This window comes from Rhinoraja longicauda, chromosome 1 (genome assembly GCF_053455715.1).
Source record: "Rhinoraja longicauda isolate Sanriku21f chromosome 1, sRhiLon1.1, whole genome shotgun sequence".
Classification (NCBI taxonomy): domain Eukaryota; kingdom Metazoa; phylum Chordata; class Chondrichthyes; order Rajiformes; family Arhynchobatidae; genus Rhinoraja; species Rhinoraja longicauda.
Window position 1 is genome coordinate 49,020,572 of NC_135953.1, and position 19,637 is coordinate 49,040,208.

Below are 19,637 nucleotides of genomic sequence, written 5' to 3' on the forward strand. Positions count from 1 at the left end.
GTATCATGTTAAAATGCAGAACAATGGCATCTATCTCACACAATGCAGTACACCTAGAAGAATGTACAAATGTGACCAGTTAGAAAAAGGAATAAAGTGAAGGCAGAAACCAGAGTTATACAGTACAGAGACAGGATCTTTGGCCCATCATGTCCATGCTAATCATCAAGTGCCTATCTATATTAATCCCATTTAGCAGCACCTTATCCATAACCTATTTTTCCTTGGCAATTCAAGTACTCATTCAGATGCTTCTTAAAAGTTGTGAGAATATAGTCTTCATCACTTTCTCAAACAGTCCAGATTTCAGAAGGAAGAATTATTCCTCAGATCCCCTGTAAACCTTAGTCCATTACTTAAACCTATGCCCTCTGGTCTTAGTCACTTCTGTCATGAGGGAAAGTTCCTTACTATGCAACCCATTTATGACACTCAATTTTGTATACCTCCATCGGGTTCCCTCTCAGCCTATTCTGTTCCAAGGAAAACGAACTAATTTCCTTTTCAAGCAAATTTGTCAAACATGAATTATCTTTCATAAAACTCAAGTTGATTCAATTCAATTATATTTAGCATCCTAAATGATTAGCTATTTCATTTTTTATTATTGACTCCAGCACCTTGATGCAGTTCCCTGCCTTATGGGTTTCTTTTTTTGAATAAGGAAGTCACATTGACATTTGCTTATGTTTCCCAAGGCTCTACCATTTGTCCTACCTTTATTTGACCTACAAGAGTGCATCACCTCACACTTATCAGGATTGTTACACCTGCCATTGCCCCACCCGAATCAAACAGACAAATGACTAGAAAGAGTTAGTAATTGCATCTAGAACTTTATGCCATGAACTTTAACCATCTAATGTGAAGCCCAAGCCAAACTCAGTCAATTAATCTGTAATAATGATCTTTCCATGAAAAAGGACAAAGTATAGAAAGTAAAGGCATAACTTCAAAGTAAATATTTTCACAGTTCACTGACAATGCAATGTTGATCACAACCTTCCTGATACACGATTAGCAGGGTGTATCACTGTGCAGATTAAAGTGACACAAATGGGCAAAGTCTCAAGTCTAAATGCTGGTCTGTTCTGAGACAGTTGTCATCAGTCACGAAAGCAAAGAAACTTTGGATAAACAGGAAAAAGGTACTAGAGTTTTTGCACAACTTTAGAAATTCCAATAAAACGACCTTTTTTTTTTGCAACAGCAGCAATAACATATTTTGTATCGCTGAATCACAAAAGGGGGTCCAAGTAGTCTTGTATTTTAACATAAGAGCAGAAGAAAAAAAAAAAAATGATTTTACTTCTGAAATTCTGAAGCAAGGAAACTTACAGCACAGGTTGAGGGACTGATGGGTGCTCTGTTTTGCAGAGAAATGGCTCACCCCTGCCTCACCCCTGACTGTGCCATTCAAGCTGAGGGCTTCTTGCTACACTGGGTGGACTGCATGGCGTCCTCAGGCAAGGTTAAAAAAGGGGGGGTCTGCTTTCTAATTAACTCTGCATGGTGCTCGGATGTGGCAGTCCTAGTGAACTCCTGCTCCTCAGAATCGGAATATCTTACAGTAAAGTGTCGTCCCTACAACCCGTTTTGTTTAGTTTATTATTATTGTCACATGTACCAGTGAAAAGCTTTCTGTTGCGTGCTATCCAGTCAGCAAAAGAAGTATACATGATTACAATCAAGCCATCAATGGTATACAGATACAGGATAAAGGAAATAGCATTTAGTGCAATCTAAAGTCCAACCGAAGATAGTCCAAAGGTCTCCAATGAGGTAGATGGTAGGTCAGGACTGCTCTCTAGTTGGTGATAGGATGGTTCAGTTGCCTGATAACAGCTGGGAAGAAACCAGCTCTGAATCTGGAGATATGCATTTTCAAACCTCTGTACCTCTTGCCTGATGGGAGAGGGAGAGAGGAAGTGAGACTCGCTCTTGATTATGCTGGTGGCCTTGCTGAAGCAGTGTGAAGTGTGGATCGAGTCAATGGCAGGGAGGTTGAATAGCTCTGCCTTCAATGCCATAATCCCATCTAAACTCATCTCTGGCCTCCAGGATCTAGGAATCAGCTCCCCCTTCTGCCACTGGATGTTCGACTTTCTGCCCAACAGACCACTAAGAGTGAGGATAGGTGACAACAGTTCCTCCACAATAATTCTGAGCATCAGTGCCACACGAGGATGTGGTCTCAGTCCTTTACTATGCACTCACGATTGTACATCCAAATTCAGTTCTAATTCAAAGTACTAGTTTGAAGATGACACCACTGTGGCTGAGTTGGTGAGATTGCATTTAGAATATTGTGTTCACTTCTGGGCACCATGTTATAGGAAAGATATTGTCAAACTTGAAAGGGTTCAGAAAAGATTTACGAGGATGGTGCCAGGTCTAGAGGGTGTGAGCTCTTGGGAGAGGTTGAGTAGGCTGGATCTCTATTCCATGGAACACAGGAGGATGAGGGGTGAACTTATAGACGTAAACAAAATCATGAGAGGAATAGATCGGGTAGATGCATAGAGTCTCTTGCCCAGTGTTGGGGAATCGAGGTCCAGAGGACATAGGTTCAAGGTGAAGGGGAAAAGATTTAATAGGAATCCAAGGGGTAACTTTTTCATACAAAGGGTAGTGGGTGTATTGAACAAGCTGCTAGAGGAGGTAGTTGAGGCTGGGACTATCCCATCGTTTAAGAAACAGTTAGACAGGTACATGGATTGGACAGGTTTGGAGGGATATGGACCAAGCGCAGGCAAGTGGAACTAGTGTGGCTGGGACATTGTTGGCCGGTGTGGGGGAGTTGGGCCGAAAGGCCTGTTTCCACACTATCATTCTATGACTTTATAATGACCAAAAGGAGTACTGGAAGGAGATGGAGAACTTAGTGACACAGTTTCAGGGCCATTATCTCTCCCTTAATGTTGGCAAGATGAAGGAGCTAGTATTGACTTCAGGAAGCTTGGTGTACATGCTCCAATCAACATCAAAGGTGCTCATGTGGAAATGGTTAAGAGTTTCAGGTTTCTTAGCATTATTACCAATTGTCTGTCGTGGACCAACCCGATTGACGCGATAACTAAGAAGACACACTGGCACCTCTACTTCCTGATGAGACCGAGAAAATTTGCCATGTCTTTAATGACTCATAATTTTCTACAAGTGCACCATAGAAAGTATACTGTCAGGTTGCAACACAGCATGGTTTGGGAACAGCTCTGCCCAAGACCGCAAGAAATTGTAGTTTTATAAATGTAGCCCAGTCCTTCACAAACCAAATGTGTAGATTGACTCCACCTTCACTTCACCCTGCCTCAGAAAAATAGCCAACATAAATAAAGACGTCCCACCCTGTCATCATTTCTTTTCTCTGCTCCCATCCAGCAGAAGGTACAGTATTTGAAAGTGTGCACCACCAGACTCAGGAACTGCCTTCCCCTCTCTTATCAGGCTTCTGAACAGTCCTTCCTTTAGCTATGGTACGATTTAATTTATCTCTACCCCTTTGAGGACATTGTAGCATATCAATTTATTAGACAAAGTCCTATGTTGAGAACTATATTCTACACTCTGTATCTTCCCCTTTACTCTATCTATTGTACTGGAGTCTGAACTGACTGCATCTACTGTATATATGTTACATCTGATCTGCATAGATAGAATGTAAAACATAGCTTTTCACTGTACCTCAACACATGTGACAATAATAATAAACATAAATCTACTATTCCATGTTAAACAAGGAGATCGGGTTAACGCTGTGACCCAGCTCTTGACCATGGCCCGGCAGGTTAAGGCACTTCAAACATTTTTAAGAAAATCCTCCGGGCTATTTCTCTATCAAAAGTGTCCCTCCTGAAGGGGAAGATATTTACAAGAAGGCAATATTAAGCATTAACAATGCCAATATGAAATCTATCAAAATATATCTTTGAAATTGCATATCTTTCACTGTGTCGTAGAATACTCTTGGTATGGGGTTAAATACTTTTTTTTACACCCTGCCTGAATTTTCTTTTTGGGATCTTCCTACAGGTTGCAAACTCAAGACCTGGGATAATAAGTACAGCATAACAGATCAGCCATTTAGATTTGCAAATTAAGAGATTTTTTTTGTTGCAAAATTCACTACCCGAGGGCTTTCAATACTTTATCATTGATTTCATCCTTGTTATTCTGTTGATATTTTGACACAAAGGAATCAGATAATTTGGAAATTAGAAGGGCTCATGATTGAGGTTTAGGATCAATAACAATATTGCCAAATGGTGCAGTAGGATCAAAGGTACTTATGGCTGGTTTGAGTATGTTATGTTTCTCTGAGGCTGATGTTGGAAATAAGTATTTATATTCAAATATTTCACAAGATATTTCAATAAGAAAAGTGTATCGCGAGATTATTTCAGTGCCATAACTTTACATTGCCTGAGCACTTCAGTAGGTTATTAATGGCTCTCTATTATTAGCACTATTTTAATAAATTTGCATTCTAAAATCCTATCAGAAACGATCTTACTGATAACATGCCATTTCACGGTTCAATTTTTTTCCATAATCACTCAAATTCTGCTGCTTCTAAAAACTGCACACAATTCAAGAATTAAAATGTGGGCACAGAGACTTCCATGTTGGAATGTTTGTGGACAGCACCAAAAGGCACCTCAACCCAACAATAAGGTCTGAAGAAGGGTCTCGACCCGAAAAGTCACCCATTCCGTCTCTCCCGAGATGCTGCCTGACCCGCTGAGTTACTCCAGCATTTTGTGTCTCCATTTGATTTAAACTAGCATCTGCAGTTTTGTTTCCTAATAATCTTAGCCCAAGCTGAAATGACAGAGATTAAGACGTGGCACACAAGGATGAAGAAGAAATGCAATGACGGGCCTACAGGCATTCTTTCTAATGGCTGCTGCAGTCAAAATGGTGCTGTACAGGATGGATGTGAGGAAGACTTTTTTAATGAGGTACTCAATGTCATTATTCAAAAAAATCACCAGTGCAGTGTCTGAAAGTTGTGGAAGAAACTGACCTACACATGCAGACTCATTGATGCTACGTAGCCAATGATGACTTAATAGGAATTTACATAGCTTGGCATCCAACTCGCCCACAGGGAAATAAAAATGCACCCATGCAGGCCATGATAAAGATGTTTAAATTTAAATGTGCCAGGGTATTTTCAACATATTTCTACCTGCAGATCCAGAGGTCGAGAATAATCTGTCCATTATTCCCTTTTTTTGCCTGTATTACCCTGGATTTTATTGTTTTCGATTTTAGTCCCCGATTTATGGGCTTCTTATTTTGCTTTCCATTGAGTTTCCTAGAAACATTTCAGAAACAGTGAGTAGACAACAGAATGGCAAATGCCTAGGGGATGTGTTTTTTTGCTGATAACATCAGCCCAGGAAATAGCATGGCAAGATAATGCTTGTCTAAAGGGAACCAAAGACAAACTTTTCCAGTATATCTTTTGTTTCCCTTCTTAGCCCTAGGCTTTGTCCCAGCAGATTGTAGGGCTAACAGCAATAAGAGGTGTTCAGCCTCAATGGCAATTCTTCAGGTAAATTCGGTGGTAGACACAAAATGCTGGACCTGCGAGACTGACCGGACAGAAGAAGGGTCTCGACCCGAAACATCACCCATTCCTTCTCGCTAGAGATGCTGCCTGTTCCGATGAGGTACTCCAGCATTTAGTGTCTATCTTTGGTGTAAACCAGCATCTGCAGTTCCTTCCTATAGTAATTCAGTGGTAAATTTGATAGACCACCTAGTCTACTCCCAATCACCCTTTTCATATCTTCATATATTGATCCAATATCAAAAATTCATTTGGGACAAATGATTCATGAAAACATCCAATCAGATCACAAAATGATGGAGTAATGGTGGTTCAGTGTAGAACCAAGGAACTGCAGATGCTGATTTATACCAAGGCTAGACACCAAGTGCTGGAATAACTCAACGGGTCGGGCAGTATCTCTGGGGGAAAAGGATGGGTGACATTTTGGGTCGGAACCCTTCTTCGGACACATTTGAGTGATTCAATGATTGATTCATGAGATAACAATTAATTTGTAGACTAACTGATGAAGTTGAAAATAGTAACAGTGCTTCAAATATTTTAATTTAAAGGTAAATCACCTAATCAATTTACATAGGAACATCTCCTTGCAGAGGATTGAAACTCTGTCATACTCTATCCCCAAGGGCAGTGAAGGAAAGATAATTGGGGGTATTTTAAAAGGAAGTACAAAGTTCAAAGATTAGAAAATTGAGGGATATAGGAACTGCCTCAGAAGAGGAGACAAGAGCTTGAAGGCTCTTCCATGATCATAATGACTAAAAGAGCAGGCTTGGCAGGCCAAATCACCCACTAGTGCTCCATTTTCTCATACTATTTATATTTTAATAGGCACAAATCTTGCTCTGCGAAAGGCATCAGCAAATATGAAACCATAAACCAATGAACAAGCAGCAAAATAGCTTCTTTTTGATTTTGCACTACAATCTAGTTTCCTTATTAGTTTAAACAGATCAAGTTCAACGAAATTTGTGGAGGAAATTTTCAGGAAACAAACAGTTGTTCTGCATTTCCTTTCCCTTATGCTGTATATCTTTAATCTGTACAAAGAGAATAACAAGAAGAAATCTGATTACATCTGATGGAAAGCTACGAGTAACCAATGGAACTTCAAATAGATGTAAAGCAAGTTTGAGACAATAGTTTTACTGTAATACAAACTCCATCATATCATAGCACTAAAGCGACCATTCAATGATGACTTGATTTTGCCATGCTGCATTTTAAAAACAATATTGGAGCAATTCCTGCACAGGGAAATACAAAGATCAATTCCCATCACAGAGTGAAAGCAACACTTCCAAAGGTTGCAAGAAACCCTCTCAACAGGAAACATGAAAGCAATATTATTCTCCCCCCCCCCCTCAAAACAATATATTGTAGCCATAAAATACAAGAAGCTTTTCTTGATAAATTATTAGTAAATAATTACAAACGACAGCATTTTAATGTCAAATGGACCATGTGATAAGAAGTTCTGCCATTAGCAACTTACGTCAAGTATAATCAACCTGGATGATTGTAGGCAATGCATGTCAGATCTGCAGTACCAATTAAAATGACAAACCATTTTATGGAATGCAAGGTGCCTGTGCTGTTGGGCAAACTCAACCACAAACAATTAGCAAGTCTGCAGTGAATTTAACATATCTTAGAGCACTGCACATTCTATCAACTGAGCTTGTAATTCCTACTTTTGAAATAATATTTTAAAATATTTTTAAAAAAGTGACATTGGTGCAACTCCTGAACAATTGTTCTCAAATCCTAAAGGTTTAACATAACACAAGAGTTTCTTTTACAGCAGCTTTCGGACTGGTGGTGGCACTCTTACAGGAATCAACTCCCACTCCAAAAGAAAATCCAAGCTGAGGGAATCCAACACTGTTGGAGACGTCAATGCTCAGGTGAGAAGTTTTTAATTTAATTAATTAAAGATTTATTTGTCATATGTAGGTTGGCACAGGGTCAACGGTACAATGAAATGTATTTGACAAGACAACGGGTCACCTCAGCAGTAATATTCCAAGGATAAATAAGATAAAAATGGCACCAGTAAGGTAAAAAGACAATATTAAAATAATCAACATATATGATGTGAAATGTGTTTATGAGTTCAGAAGCCCGATGGTAGAAACTGTTCTCAAGTCTGGTGGTACGCGCAGCCATACTCCTGTATCGTCTGCCTGACGGTAACAAGGAGAACAGCCTACGTGCCGGGTGGCTGTGGCCTTAATGATGCTGCGTGCCTTCCGTAGGCACCGCCGGTAGAAAATGTCCTGAATGGCCGGGAGACAGTTGCCAGTGATGTGCTACTCTCTGTAGTGATTTATGGCTGTGGGCAGAACAGTTAATACGGAACAGCAAAAAAAAAAGTAGCGCCGGAGTTATCCGCAATGTCCCATCACTAAATCAATGTCACAGTAATAGGTTATTTCATTGTTCACCACATTGTTATTTGTAAGAACTTACTCTGAGGGAATTCTTTGTACAAGAGACTCCTGGAGCGAATGAAAGGAGAGCTGCTGGAGAAATTCAGTGAGTCTTGTAGCACGTGTGGAGGGAAAGGGATAGTTGTCATTTCGGGCTGAGACCCATTATCGGGATTTGGTTAACGTGGTGTATATTTGATGCGTCCACACTGAAAGGGACATGAGGGGTATACAACAACAATCCACGTAGTTCTCTCTTTTCAGAAAAGTAAATGTCATCTTTAAAGTGTTAATAAAAATAACCAGTTGTACCGTGAGCACCACTCGTATCATGTCTTTTGGATCCTATCTGAACTCTGGCTATTACCTTTGTTAATCATTAATTTCTTCACTGTTTTCAGCTCCATTCTCAGGCATCTTCAGGCTTGACTTGGTAACATGTGGCATTTTGACACAGAGCTGCAGCCTGGACTGAGTCTGCCCTGAAATCTTCAATCTAATTACAGTGATTGCTTCCTTCTGCCACTATTGACTTTTCATTTAGTGGGCCAAATGTTCTCCAGTTTTAGTCAATGCTCCTCTTCTATTGGCAGGCAGGCTCAATACATTCTATCAATCCTAGCCCAGCCCTGGGGTTTAGAATGCTCCAGCACCATTGTACATTTTGACTAAGAATAGGCTAAAACTGGGGCAAGGAAAGCAAATTGTGACATGACAGGCAGAAAACTAAACAAGCGACTCAAGTTCTGCTGTTCACGTGTTGAAGCCATTCGTGAAATGAGGAGGGCTCAGTCAATGGCTACCCAAGAACTAACCTCCCTCATAAGGATATTGGAACTGCAGCTGGGAAGTTAATCATGTTTGCAACTAATTCACATTAAAAATTGGAAATGCACAAAAAAATCCTGGGGAATGAAAGGTCAGGAATAGCAAAGCAGAATGGCAGAAGAAATAATTTATTTTGCATAAATACCTAAATACAACATGGACCAGGCCAGTGCCCAAAGTTGCAGTGCTGGCACCTCTCACAGATCAAAGCATTAGCAGCCAATATAGAACAATCAGTATTCAGGTGCATGCAACTGCAAGTCATGCAAAATTCTATTTTTAAAACAAGCATCTTATATTAATTAAGGCATTAACTATTCGCTGGCCCTCCAAACCATCAAAGCACGTTATACATCCCTTAAAGGTTTATAGCAAAAAGGGAGCACTCTACAAACATAACTCATAATCCCACCATCTCTGTATAGCCCAGTGTTCTTATGTTGACTGTGTGGCATTTCTACATATTTATTAGAGAAAAGCTGACAGTTTGAAATTCAGCCTTTGTAGAAAATCATTTAAAATTAATTTTTAAATTATGCATTTTCTCTAATGTTAGAAATCAACTAATATAAAAATGAAAAATACTAAAATAGGTTTCATGATAATTAAACAAGTAACCACAAGTCAACATCATAGTTTAATCTTTCCCAATTCTTCCAAGATTTTTGGGATGAGCCACAATTGTCCCATAGATTGTCTGAGCTACTTACAGCTGATATGGGCAGTGTAAACCCCACTGAATACAGGACAGTGGAAGTGATGGTACTGTTCCTGAATGGATACTTGATGGTTTCATCATCACAGTAAAAACCTCTTTGATAAGGCTTTATTTTGGCCACATTTAGCACACCCAGTGGCATACCAGCTGTAGGGAGGGAAAAAAGAATTTTAAGTGCACCATAAACAGATAACTTTTACAATAGCAGAATATATTCATGTTTCCAGTATGCAAAATAAATTCAATAAATAAAAATTCTTATGTTAACCTTTTGAGCTGTTACAATTCATTTACGAAGTATAAACAAGGAGAGCCAATAACCTTTTTTGACCTTCATCCCCAGTTGTCTTTCAACTAGGAAGTCTGTTATGTCTTTTAAGAAGGCAGTAAAGAGTTAACCACATAGATTGAAACACAGCGGTCAGACTGGGCAGGGACACCAGTTTCCTTTCCTAAAGGTCATCAGTAATTTAAGCACAGGATGACACTCCTTGCATTTTCTCTCACGCAACATTCACGTAGCGCTCAACAGCAATTATGTGCATTTGTCCATTTGTATCAAGTTGTTTGCAAAATGTCTGGGGCTATTTACAATATGTTGCAAATAAATTGGTAGCATCTTCTGTTCATTATGAGGGAGAGAGAAATTTGAGACAAATGGGTTACTGCAGGATGGAGTCTATCAGTGATATTTGGGGTTATGACGAAGTTTGGCAGTCTCACGCTGCTATTTAGAAGACCTCTGTCGGATTAATTACTTCTTCCATTAATTATTATCAGTCAAAATAGATCAGAGTCACATTGATGTACTTCTCAGATGCATGACTATTTAAAGTGTTCTCTATTCAGCTACATGATGCCCACTTCCTTGAAAGAAAATTAACAATTGATAACTCTACAAACTGGACTGTCCCGACTAAGCCACACAGTATTTGCCTTAAAATTTAACAACAAATTACAAATGCTATTTATTAATGGATTACAAATGCTATTTAATTTCTCTTTCATGCTCTCCTGGTACCACACATTACAAAACAGGGATGTAACGATACACTTAAAAGTCTCTGCTAATGGCATTCTACATTAATCCTTCAAGACATGCAAACTGATGGACTAAGAGAGAGATGCTCTTGTTTTTCCTCCCATACAGTGGAAAAGCACTTCCCCTCCACAAAAAAATGGTTCAGAATAGATATTTAGTGTTGATGACAGCTTGTGTTGCAATGGCAAAACAGTCTATTGAACCAGTCTTTGAGATTTCAAGTTGCTTCATTCAGTTTTAACATCATTTAGCAATTAAACCTTTTTGTCTGAATCATGTGGTGGAATGCTGACCACATAACAGGAAGCAAACTTCATGATGCATGTTTACACAAAAACTATCATAGTTTGGTTTCACCAACCACTGCTACAGCATTCCCAGGCTCATGTTAAAAGGAACAATTTATATTGCAGATACACAAAACAAGGAAGAAGAAAAGCCAAACAAGTATTTAGCTCAAGGAAATACTGAGGCAATAGGCTCCCATTTCAAAACATGAATCAAAACATAGATAACCTAGCAATTGGGGTGTGATATGGAATTAATAATCTCGAGATATTTCAAATCCCTCCACAACGGAGGTATTTAAACTCTGTTAATTAAATGTAATCAGAATGCTAATCATGGAGTGTTATAAACAAATAGTTCGCTCACTAGGTCTTTCGGCAAGGGAGTTTGCTGCATTTATCCAGTACTGAATCTACACAAGAATTCCCACAGGTAGGATTCATTGCGCTTTATATGGCCATGCAAGTCATTCAATCCTGGGACAATTTCGAAAAAAAAATTACCAATACCCAAATGAAGAAATCTGCAACAGCCGTGTGATATCATCCAACAGAGTGCCAGTTCATATCTGTTTGGAAGAAAGTGTCTAATTCACCTCCTGATAACATTGTTTGTGCATCACACAATGCTCCCTTTTACTGATGACTTAAACAAACAACATGTTTCCAACTTTCAAGAAATGTTGCCATCTTGGCACTGAGCACATAATGTTCCAGGCCTTCATTATATCAGCAGTTCCAAATCCAAAAACTCTTATCCTCTTTCTTTATTCTTTCCAATCCTAGAAAGGGAAAGAAATTTTGTCACAAAGGACAGGCTAGTGGGCTGGGATTTTGGAAATAAGGATCAGGTATCGCAGGGTTAAATTTGTGGATCCAGAGCTTCAGACGTGGTCAAACAGATCCCTTTTAAGTGATGCCAAAGTTAATCTCACTTGTTTGTAATAGTTCAACTTCTGGCAGAATGATCTTGCACTTGAACAACAGCACTGTTAAAACCATATGCATGGACACCTCCAAACACAAGTCATGGGCAGAGGACCCAGAACCAATTTGATATTTTATATTCTATGAGAAGATGAGATTAATGCAGACGTTCCCACTGATCAGCATGGATGTGGAGGGCTGAATAGCCTGTTTCCATTCTGGGAGCCTATGACATAATAAGAACTACACATTTAGCCATCTTCCTTTTGATTACATTCCTTTATGCATTGGACAAAATCATTTTATTACACAAAGAATTTCCAAACCATGAATGGCTGTCAACCTCTGATATTTTCCCCAGATTTCCATTCGTCATATGTGAAGTAAGTTTTAAAACATTGTGTGGGAAATTCAGTCCTGCTCCAGTCAACACCCACTATTTATGTGCAAACGGTTTGCTGGAAAGCAATCAGAAGTAGGAATCTAGGCAACCTTCTCTTCATGAAACCCACGGGAATTGAGATCAATTGCAGTGTTTGCAGACTCATCTCCGTTTCTGATTATAGACTGCATGGAATAAAGCATTACATTGCAGACCTAATCGTCATGCCCTACTGCTTTTACAATGGCACCGCATAGACTGACAGTGTTAGTATTTTAAAGGTCAGTATTACAGTTAAAAACATTTTTTTTTCAAACAAAATATCAGGAAGATTCTCAATTTAAAGAAAGTATGAAAAGTATTTTAGCAATTTGGTCACAGCATTCCTACGTTAATCTAAATTTATGTTATGATCATTGCTCAAGTGTGCCTACCCACATACTACTGATCTCTCAACCAATGCTAGTTTTGATTAATGAGCAATAAGTTATTTACCCCCTCCTCTTCCATCTTGAAGGAACGCCTGTTGATAAAATAACCTACATTCGCTGTGTCTCGGTGGGTTTTGAAAACCTAAAGACATGTTCTTGACAAAAATCTATTGGGGCTTTGTCTCAAGATTAGGGTATGTATGCATTGTTCTCCGGTGGTGTTCCATGGTTCATCATCATGGGTTACTTACTCGGATTTACTCACAGAAATAGGCCATTCAGTCCAAATAATCCATGCTAGGTTACTTAAAGAAGAAATTTGTTCCTCATGTAAAATTCTTCAAACAGACTGGGATGATCTTAAAACATGACATTAAAGCTCCCAGTCAGGAAAATACACCCAACATAGACCAAAGGTTGTGCTCATTGTGCTTACTTTCTCTACAATACTTGATTTCTTAAATTAATCTGGATAAACTTCTGAAATGCTCCAATGAGTCCCTGTATACATAAGAAAATAAGTACACTGACGGGCCTCGATGAAGCAATGTAGTTGATAGGATTTCATAAATTTGAGTTGGGGCATAATTAGTTGAGGACAAGTCTGATCCCAGGCAGCTCAATCTTGAACTAGTGCAAGAACTGGTGAACAAGCATGTGATCCAAGATGGAGTCCAAACCAGGTGGCGTTTTGTGTGCTGGTCACAGAAGTGGATAGCAATCATGTATTACAATTGCTCCACTCTTAAATCTCTATTCCAATAGCATTTCTTATTTTAACTATGCTATTCATGTTATTCCCTTGATCATGTATCTGTACACTGCGGATGGCTCAATTGTAATCATGTATGATCTTTCCGCTGTCAACAAAAGCTTTACACTGTACCTCAGTACACGTGACAATAAACTAAACTACATAATTCCAGAAGGAAGCAACATTAACCTTGAATGAAAAAATACCATTCACTTCAAAGGAAATTAAAAATTGGGAGATCATTACACTTGTCAACAACATTTGTTTTGTACAACTGCCAGAACAAAATTTACTCTCATGACAACCTCTGAAGGCAGCATTTCTTTTTAAAAATTTCTGCAGTATACTTCCAATTTAATCATCAATGCTTCCTCAACAGGTGTTCTTGGGAAGCAGATCTTATCTTTCCACCCCTTTATACGAACTGTTCTACTTTTGACATTGCAACAGTTTACACAACACAATTTATCACTGAATAGAATACATCTTGACTTTGGGCAACAGTAGAAAATGAGTCCTAGAGAGTCATCTTTTATCCCGAGGATGATCCAACACAGACAAAAAAAGTGATTTAAAATCTGTAGCTTGTATCATGTCGCACATTTTCTATTTTCAATGATTTCAATCAGGAGTGATGTAAATACCTTCCACAGAAGCATCCGCCGTATCCTGGGTATATCCTGGCAAGACAGAGTGTCCAATGCTGAGATTCTGTCTCGCGCTGGCCTTCCGAGTATGTACACTCTACTCAGGCAGCGCAGACTGAGGTGGCTGGGCCATGTCCACCGCATGGAGGATGGCCGTATTCCAAAAGACATCCTCTATGGAGAGCTGACATCTGGGAGGAGAACCATCGGCCGCCCCCAGCTACGTTACAAGGATGTCTGCAAGAGAGACTTGAAGGCACTCAACATCGATGTGGAGTCCTGGGAGAGCCTTGCAGCTAACCGTACAAAGTGGAGAGGTACCCTGAACCAACATCTCAAAACAGGGAAAGAGAAACTGATGCAGACAAGCGGGCACGCAGAAAGGAGCACAGCAACTTCAGACCAGAGACCACACACAAATGTGACCTTTGCGACAGAGACTGTCACTCCCGCATTGGTCTCTTCAGCCACAAGTGACGCTGCTCTAGCCGAGGTGTGGAGCAAGCAGCCAACTGGGATGCATCGCCCATGGTCAGCCATGACTGAGGGGGGCCTAAGAAGATGTAAACTGGACTGCAGTCCCACTCCCATCCATTTTACTTTCCCTCGCAAAGTCAAGTTTTACTCCAATGTTTCTAAACAGTGAATTTGAATCAAAACAGTGTATATAGAACATAATGCTGGAAATACACGTGGTCAATCAGAAGTAGAAAATAGCCAGTTCAGGTTTACGATTTGCTGTGGACCATTCTAAAATCAAAAGTTTTTTTCTCTCTTTTCAGAAACTGATTTTGCAATGATTTTTCAATCTCCCAACATTCTAGTTTTTGAAACAAAAAAAACATCTTAATTTGCTCTTGGACTATCAAAACTCTGATTTACTTGGAAGTAGAACAGAAAAAGAGAACAAAACTCCAGAACAGCATTATATGAAAACTAATGTTCTCCCTGCTGCCGTCAATTTCACTTTCATTCTTTTTATTATTTGATAGTTGTTTCCAGTTTTATGCAGCTTAAGACCATAAGTTATTGCAGTAAAATTAGGCCATTCCGTCCAACAAGTATATTCTGCCATTTGATCATGGCCCTGATTTTTCCCTCTCAGGCCGACTCCCTGTAACCTTTGATGCCCTAACTAATTAAGAACCTATCAGTCTCTGCCTTAAAAATACCCAGTCTTGGCCTCCATGGCCATCTGACGCAATAAATTCCACAGATTCACCACCCTCAGGCTAAAGAAAATCCTCCACATCTCTATTTTGAAGGTACATCTTTTTATACCAAGGCTATGGCCTCTGGTTCTAGACTCACCCATTACGGGAAAACTCCTGTTCATGTCCTCTCTATGTAGCCATTTCATTATCTGGTAGGTTTCAATAAAATCCCTCATCATCTTTCAAAAACTCCAACAAGTACAGGTCCAGAGCCTTCAAATGCTCATAATACCCAATCATGCCCAGGATCATTCTCACAAACCTCCTCTGGACTTTCTCCTAAGCCAGCACATCCCTCTTCAGAAGTGGGATCCAAATCTGCTCACAATATTCCAAGCATGGGTCTCACCAGTGCCTGATAATGCTTCAGAATGATGCTCATTATTTCCCATGTTTTACATTTAGAGTTGAATAAACAATGTCTTTAATGTGTTTTCCTTTGCTTTTATGCTAATCAAATATACTGATCAAATCCCTGTTCCGGACGTACACTGGCCCCATCCCCGAACTCTACCTCCGTTACATCGACAACTGCATTGGTGCTACCTCTTGTACCCATGCAGAACTCACTGACTTCATACACTTCACTACCAATTTCCATCCTGCTCTTAAATATACTTGTACTATCTCCGACATCTCCCTACCGTTTCTGGACCTCACCATCTCCATCACAGGAGACAGACTAGTGACTGACAGCTACTATAAACCCACTGACTTTCACAGCTATCTGGACCACACTTCCTCCCACCCTGTCTCCTGCAAAAGGTCTATCCCCTACTCCCAATTCCTCCGTCTACGCCACATCTGCGCCCGGGATAAGGTGTTTCACACTAGGGCATCAAAGATGTCCTCATTCTTCATAAAACGGGGCTTCCCCTCTTCCATTATAGATGAGGCTCTCACTAGGGCCTCTTCTATATCCCACAACTCCACTCTTGCTCCCCCTCCCCCCATTCGTAACAAGGACAGAATCCCCCTCGTTCTCACCTTCCATCCCATCAGCCAGCGTATCCAACAAATCATCCTCCAACATTTCCGTCACCTCCAACGGGACCCCACTACTGGCCACATCTTCCCATCCCCTCCCCTCTCTGCGTTCTGCGTATCTCCCTGGTCCACTTGTCCCTTCTTACCCAAACCACCCCATCCCCGGGTACTTTCCCCTGCAACCGCAGGAGATGCAACACCTGTCCCTTTACCTCCCCTCTCAACTCCATCCAAGGACCCAAACAGTCTTTCCAGGTGAGACAGAGGTTCACCTGCACCTCCTCCAACCTCATCTATTATATCCGCTGCTCTAGATGTCAACTTATTTACATCGGCGAAACCAAATGCAGGCTCGGCGATCATTTCGCTCAACACCTTTGCTCAGTCCGCCTCAACCAACCTGATCTCCCAGTGGCTGAGAACTTGAACTCCCCCTCCCAGTCTGACCTTTCTGTCATGGGCCTCCTCCAGTGCCATAGTGAGGCCCACCGCAAATTGGAGGAACAGCACCTCATATTTCGCTTGGGCAGCTTGCAGCCCAGCGGTATGAACATTGACTTCTCCAACTTTAGATAGTTCCTCTGTTCCTCTCTTCCCTTCCCCTTCCCAGTTCTCCCTCTATCTTCCTGTCTCCACCACTATCCTTCCTTTGTCCCGCCCCCCCTGACATCAGTCTGAAGAAGGGTCTCGACCCAAAACGTCACCCATTCCTTCTCTCCTGAGATGCTGAGTTACTCCAGCATTTTGTGAAATAAATACCTTTGATTTGTACCAGCATCTGCAGTTATTTTCTTACACTAAATATATTAAGTCAACTTTCTAAATACATATTACATAAAAAAAGCCTTTCTTCCCCTAAATGTAGAACTACATTCCTATAGTTGTGTCCTGTACTCTTTTGCAGTGTAAAAATACCTTACTTATTCCATTAACCTTTTGCCTTCTCAAATTTGGTCATGCACCTCTGTCGAGCGAGTTTCCCTTTTATTTCCAACACTAACGACTAATAGGAGAAACTTTCTTTACTGGACATCATTGCATTACAATAAAATTGATTCCAGATGGGATATTTGAGCCACTTTGTCTGATTGGTAGCCAAATTATGTCCAATTATCTTACAAAAGGAGACATAGCTGGCAGTTAGTGCTCACCTGGAACCTATTTGTTGATACACGAGTGGTGAAACTAAACTCCTGAATGCATGCAATGGTGAATACACTGGGGATTTTTACTCAATGCATTGGATAAAGAAGCAAGATCCTCCTGTAAAAAGAAGCTGAATTTCGCTACACCAAGCAGCTTATTGTTCAGAAAAAAATGGCAGATGATTTCTGATTTAAAATAATATCACAAAAATATATATTTTTCTTTAAATTAAATTATTCATGGTGGAAATATGATTTTTTTAAATTATAAAGGTCATGGGCAATTTGGAGGTTAATTTCTAAAAGTCCCTTATCTTGCAAGCAAAAAAATGAAATTTATATCCATCAGGCTGCAGGTTTCTGGAAGGCAAGTATTCAATGCACCCTGCACCCCCAAAAAAATACTTTCATCCTTTGATTGTAGACATTAAATGAATTGGTACATGGGAACATTGATAAAATACATCTCTTGATGCTCCTGAACACAACCCCAGGTTACATCCCTGATGACGTGTTCAGGAGCATCAAGAGATGTATTTTATCAATGTTCCCATGTACCAATTCATTTAATTTCTACCATCAAAGGATGAAAGTATATTTTTGGGGGGTGCACGAGGCATTGAACTGGTTGTAGATTACATCTGCAGAGGCCTTAATCAGATACTAAAGGTTACAATTTTTCATTAAACTATGCAATTTTCTCTAATTCTAAACTGGTACCAAAAATAAGCCTGACAACAAAATATCTTCAATGGTGCTTAATTAGTAAGATACACAGAAATCTAATTTCAGGCCAAATTAGCTATTTGGCTTGAGCAGCATTACAGCTGTTGGCAGACTGGAGCCTGTAGTCCTTCAACCCCACCTAACTGAATGACAGCTCACAAATTGAATTGAAAGAAACAGCATAAAATAAGCCCTTTGGCCCACTGAGTTCATGCTGACCATTGATCATCAGTTCACACTGGTTTTATGTTATCCCACTTTCTCATCCAATCCCTACACTAGAGGCAATTTATAGAAGCCAATTAGCCAACAAACCCACATATTTTTGGGATGCGAGAGGAAACCCATGTGGTCATAGGGAAAACACACAAACATACAAGCAGCACCCTCGGTCAGGACCGAACCCAGGTCTTTGGCACTGTGAGGCAGCAGCTCTACCAGTTGTGCCACTGTGCTGTCCAAATGTAAACAAAACAGCTCACTCTGCACATCTCTTCTGATAAAAATAATTTTAGGCTGATTTTATTGCAAGCTGCAGGATATTCCTGGAAATATGTTAGTGCTAAATGAAGAAAATCATAATGTCTGTAAATTTTTAAAGGATGACTGCAAATAAGCAGTTGGACAATCAAGCATAACTGGTTACAGGATAACAGGACTTTTGTAACTGCTAGGTGGTGATTACTTGTATTTTTAAAAAGTGGATTTCTTCCTTAATAAATTACAAGCAAGCACCTGAACAAACACTTTGGATCTGATTGGACTGTGACTTGAACCTTCAACTCTACCTCTGCAATTTTAGGGGTTCACATGTGGTTTTGGAGTTTGATTGGCTCAAGGCAACTTAGATTAAACTGTTTTAGCAAGAGTGCATTTACTCAGCCTGTCAGGATGTGCTAAGATAAACTTCTTATTCACTTATAAAAATAACGAACAAGTTTTAAACAGACATAAACCCACAGCAGACTCACACCAGTATTATAAAACATAAACATCACTCTAGCTAACCTGGAAGTAAAGTTGGTTCAAAATCTTACGTGTCAAAATTGTGAAGTGGGAAAATGCACGAGTCTGGATTTAAGAGTTAAAAAAAAACATATCCAGAGAATCCAGGAGTGCTTACAACTCAAAAGGAGTCTGATTTTCCCACCCACCTTCTTCCACTGCAAACTTACCTTTGGACCATAAGTCGTGAAACATGAGTACAGTACAAATTCATTCACAATTCCTGTCAATTTCAACAAGACTCTACTACCACACATTATCACACAATTTACAATGTGACAATGCAGCATTGAATGAATATAGCTGTAAAAGAGTTCATACTTCTTTTTTCTTTCCTCTTCTGTCCTTGCATTTTAATTCCCCTGTGCTTCAAACTTTTTTGATAAAAGGCAATTAACATTTACTTTTGTTTAGTACTTTAGTTTAGAGGTACAGAGATACAGCACAGAAACATGCCCGCTGGGTCTATGCTGACCAGTGATCACCCCATACACTAGCTTTATCCTGCACATGAGGGACAATTTACAATTT

The 19,637-nt window shown here is 39.8% G+C and overlaps 1 protein-coding gene across 3 annotated transcripts in view; it reads right to left on the minus strand.

Moving 5' to 3' along the window:
- The window catches only part of plpp1a (phospholipid phosphatase 1a), a 106,124-nt gene that overhangs the window by 64,790 nt on the left and 21,697 nt on the right, over nt 1-19,637 (minus strand). The window contains exon 2 of one of the 3 annotated variants that reach the window (XM_078396911.1): nt 9,552-9,706. The exons of 1 other annotated variant lie outside the window; for it this stretch is intronic. In XM_078396911.1, the coding sequence (XP_078253037.1) occupies nt 9,552-9,706 (155 nt within the window). Of the gene's footprint in view, nt 1-9,551; nt 9,707-19,637 lie in introns of those variants that run through there. One more of the 3 variants, XM_078396928.1, reaches the window with a different exon arrangement.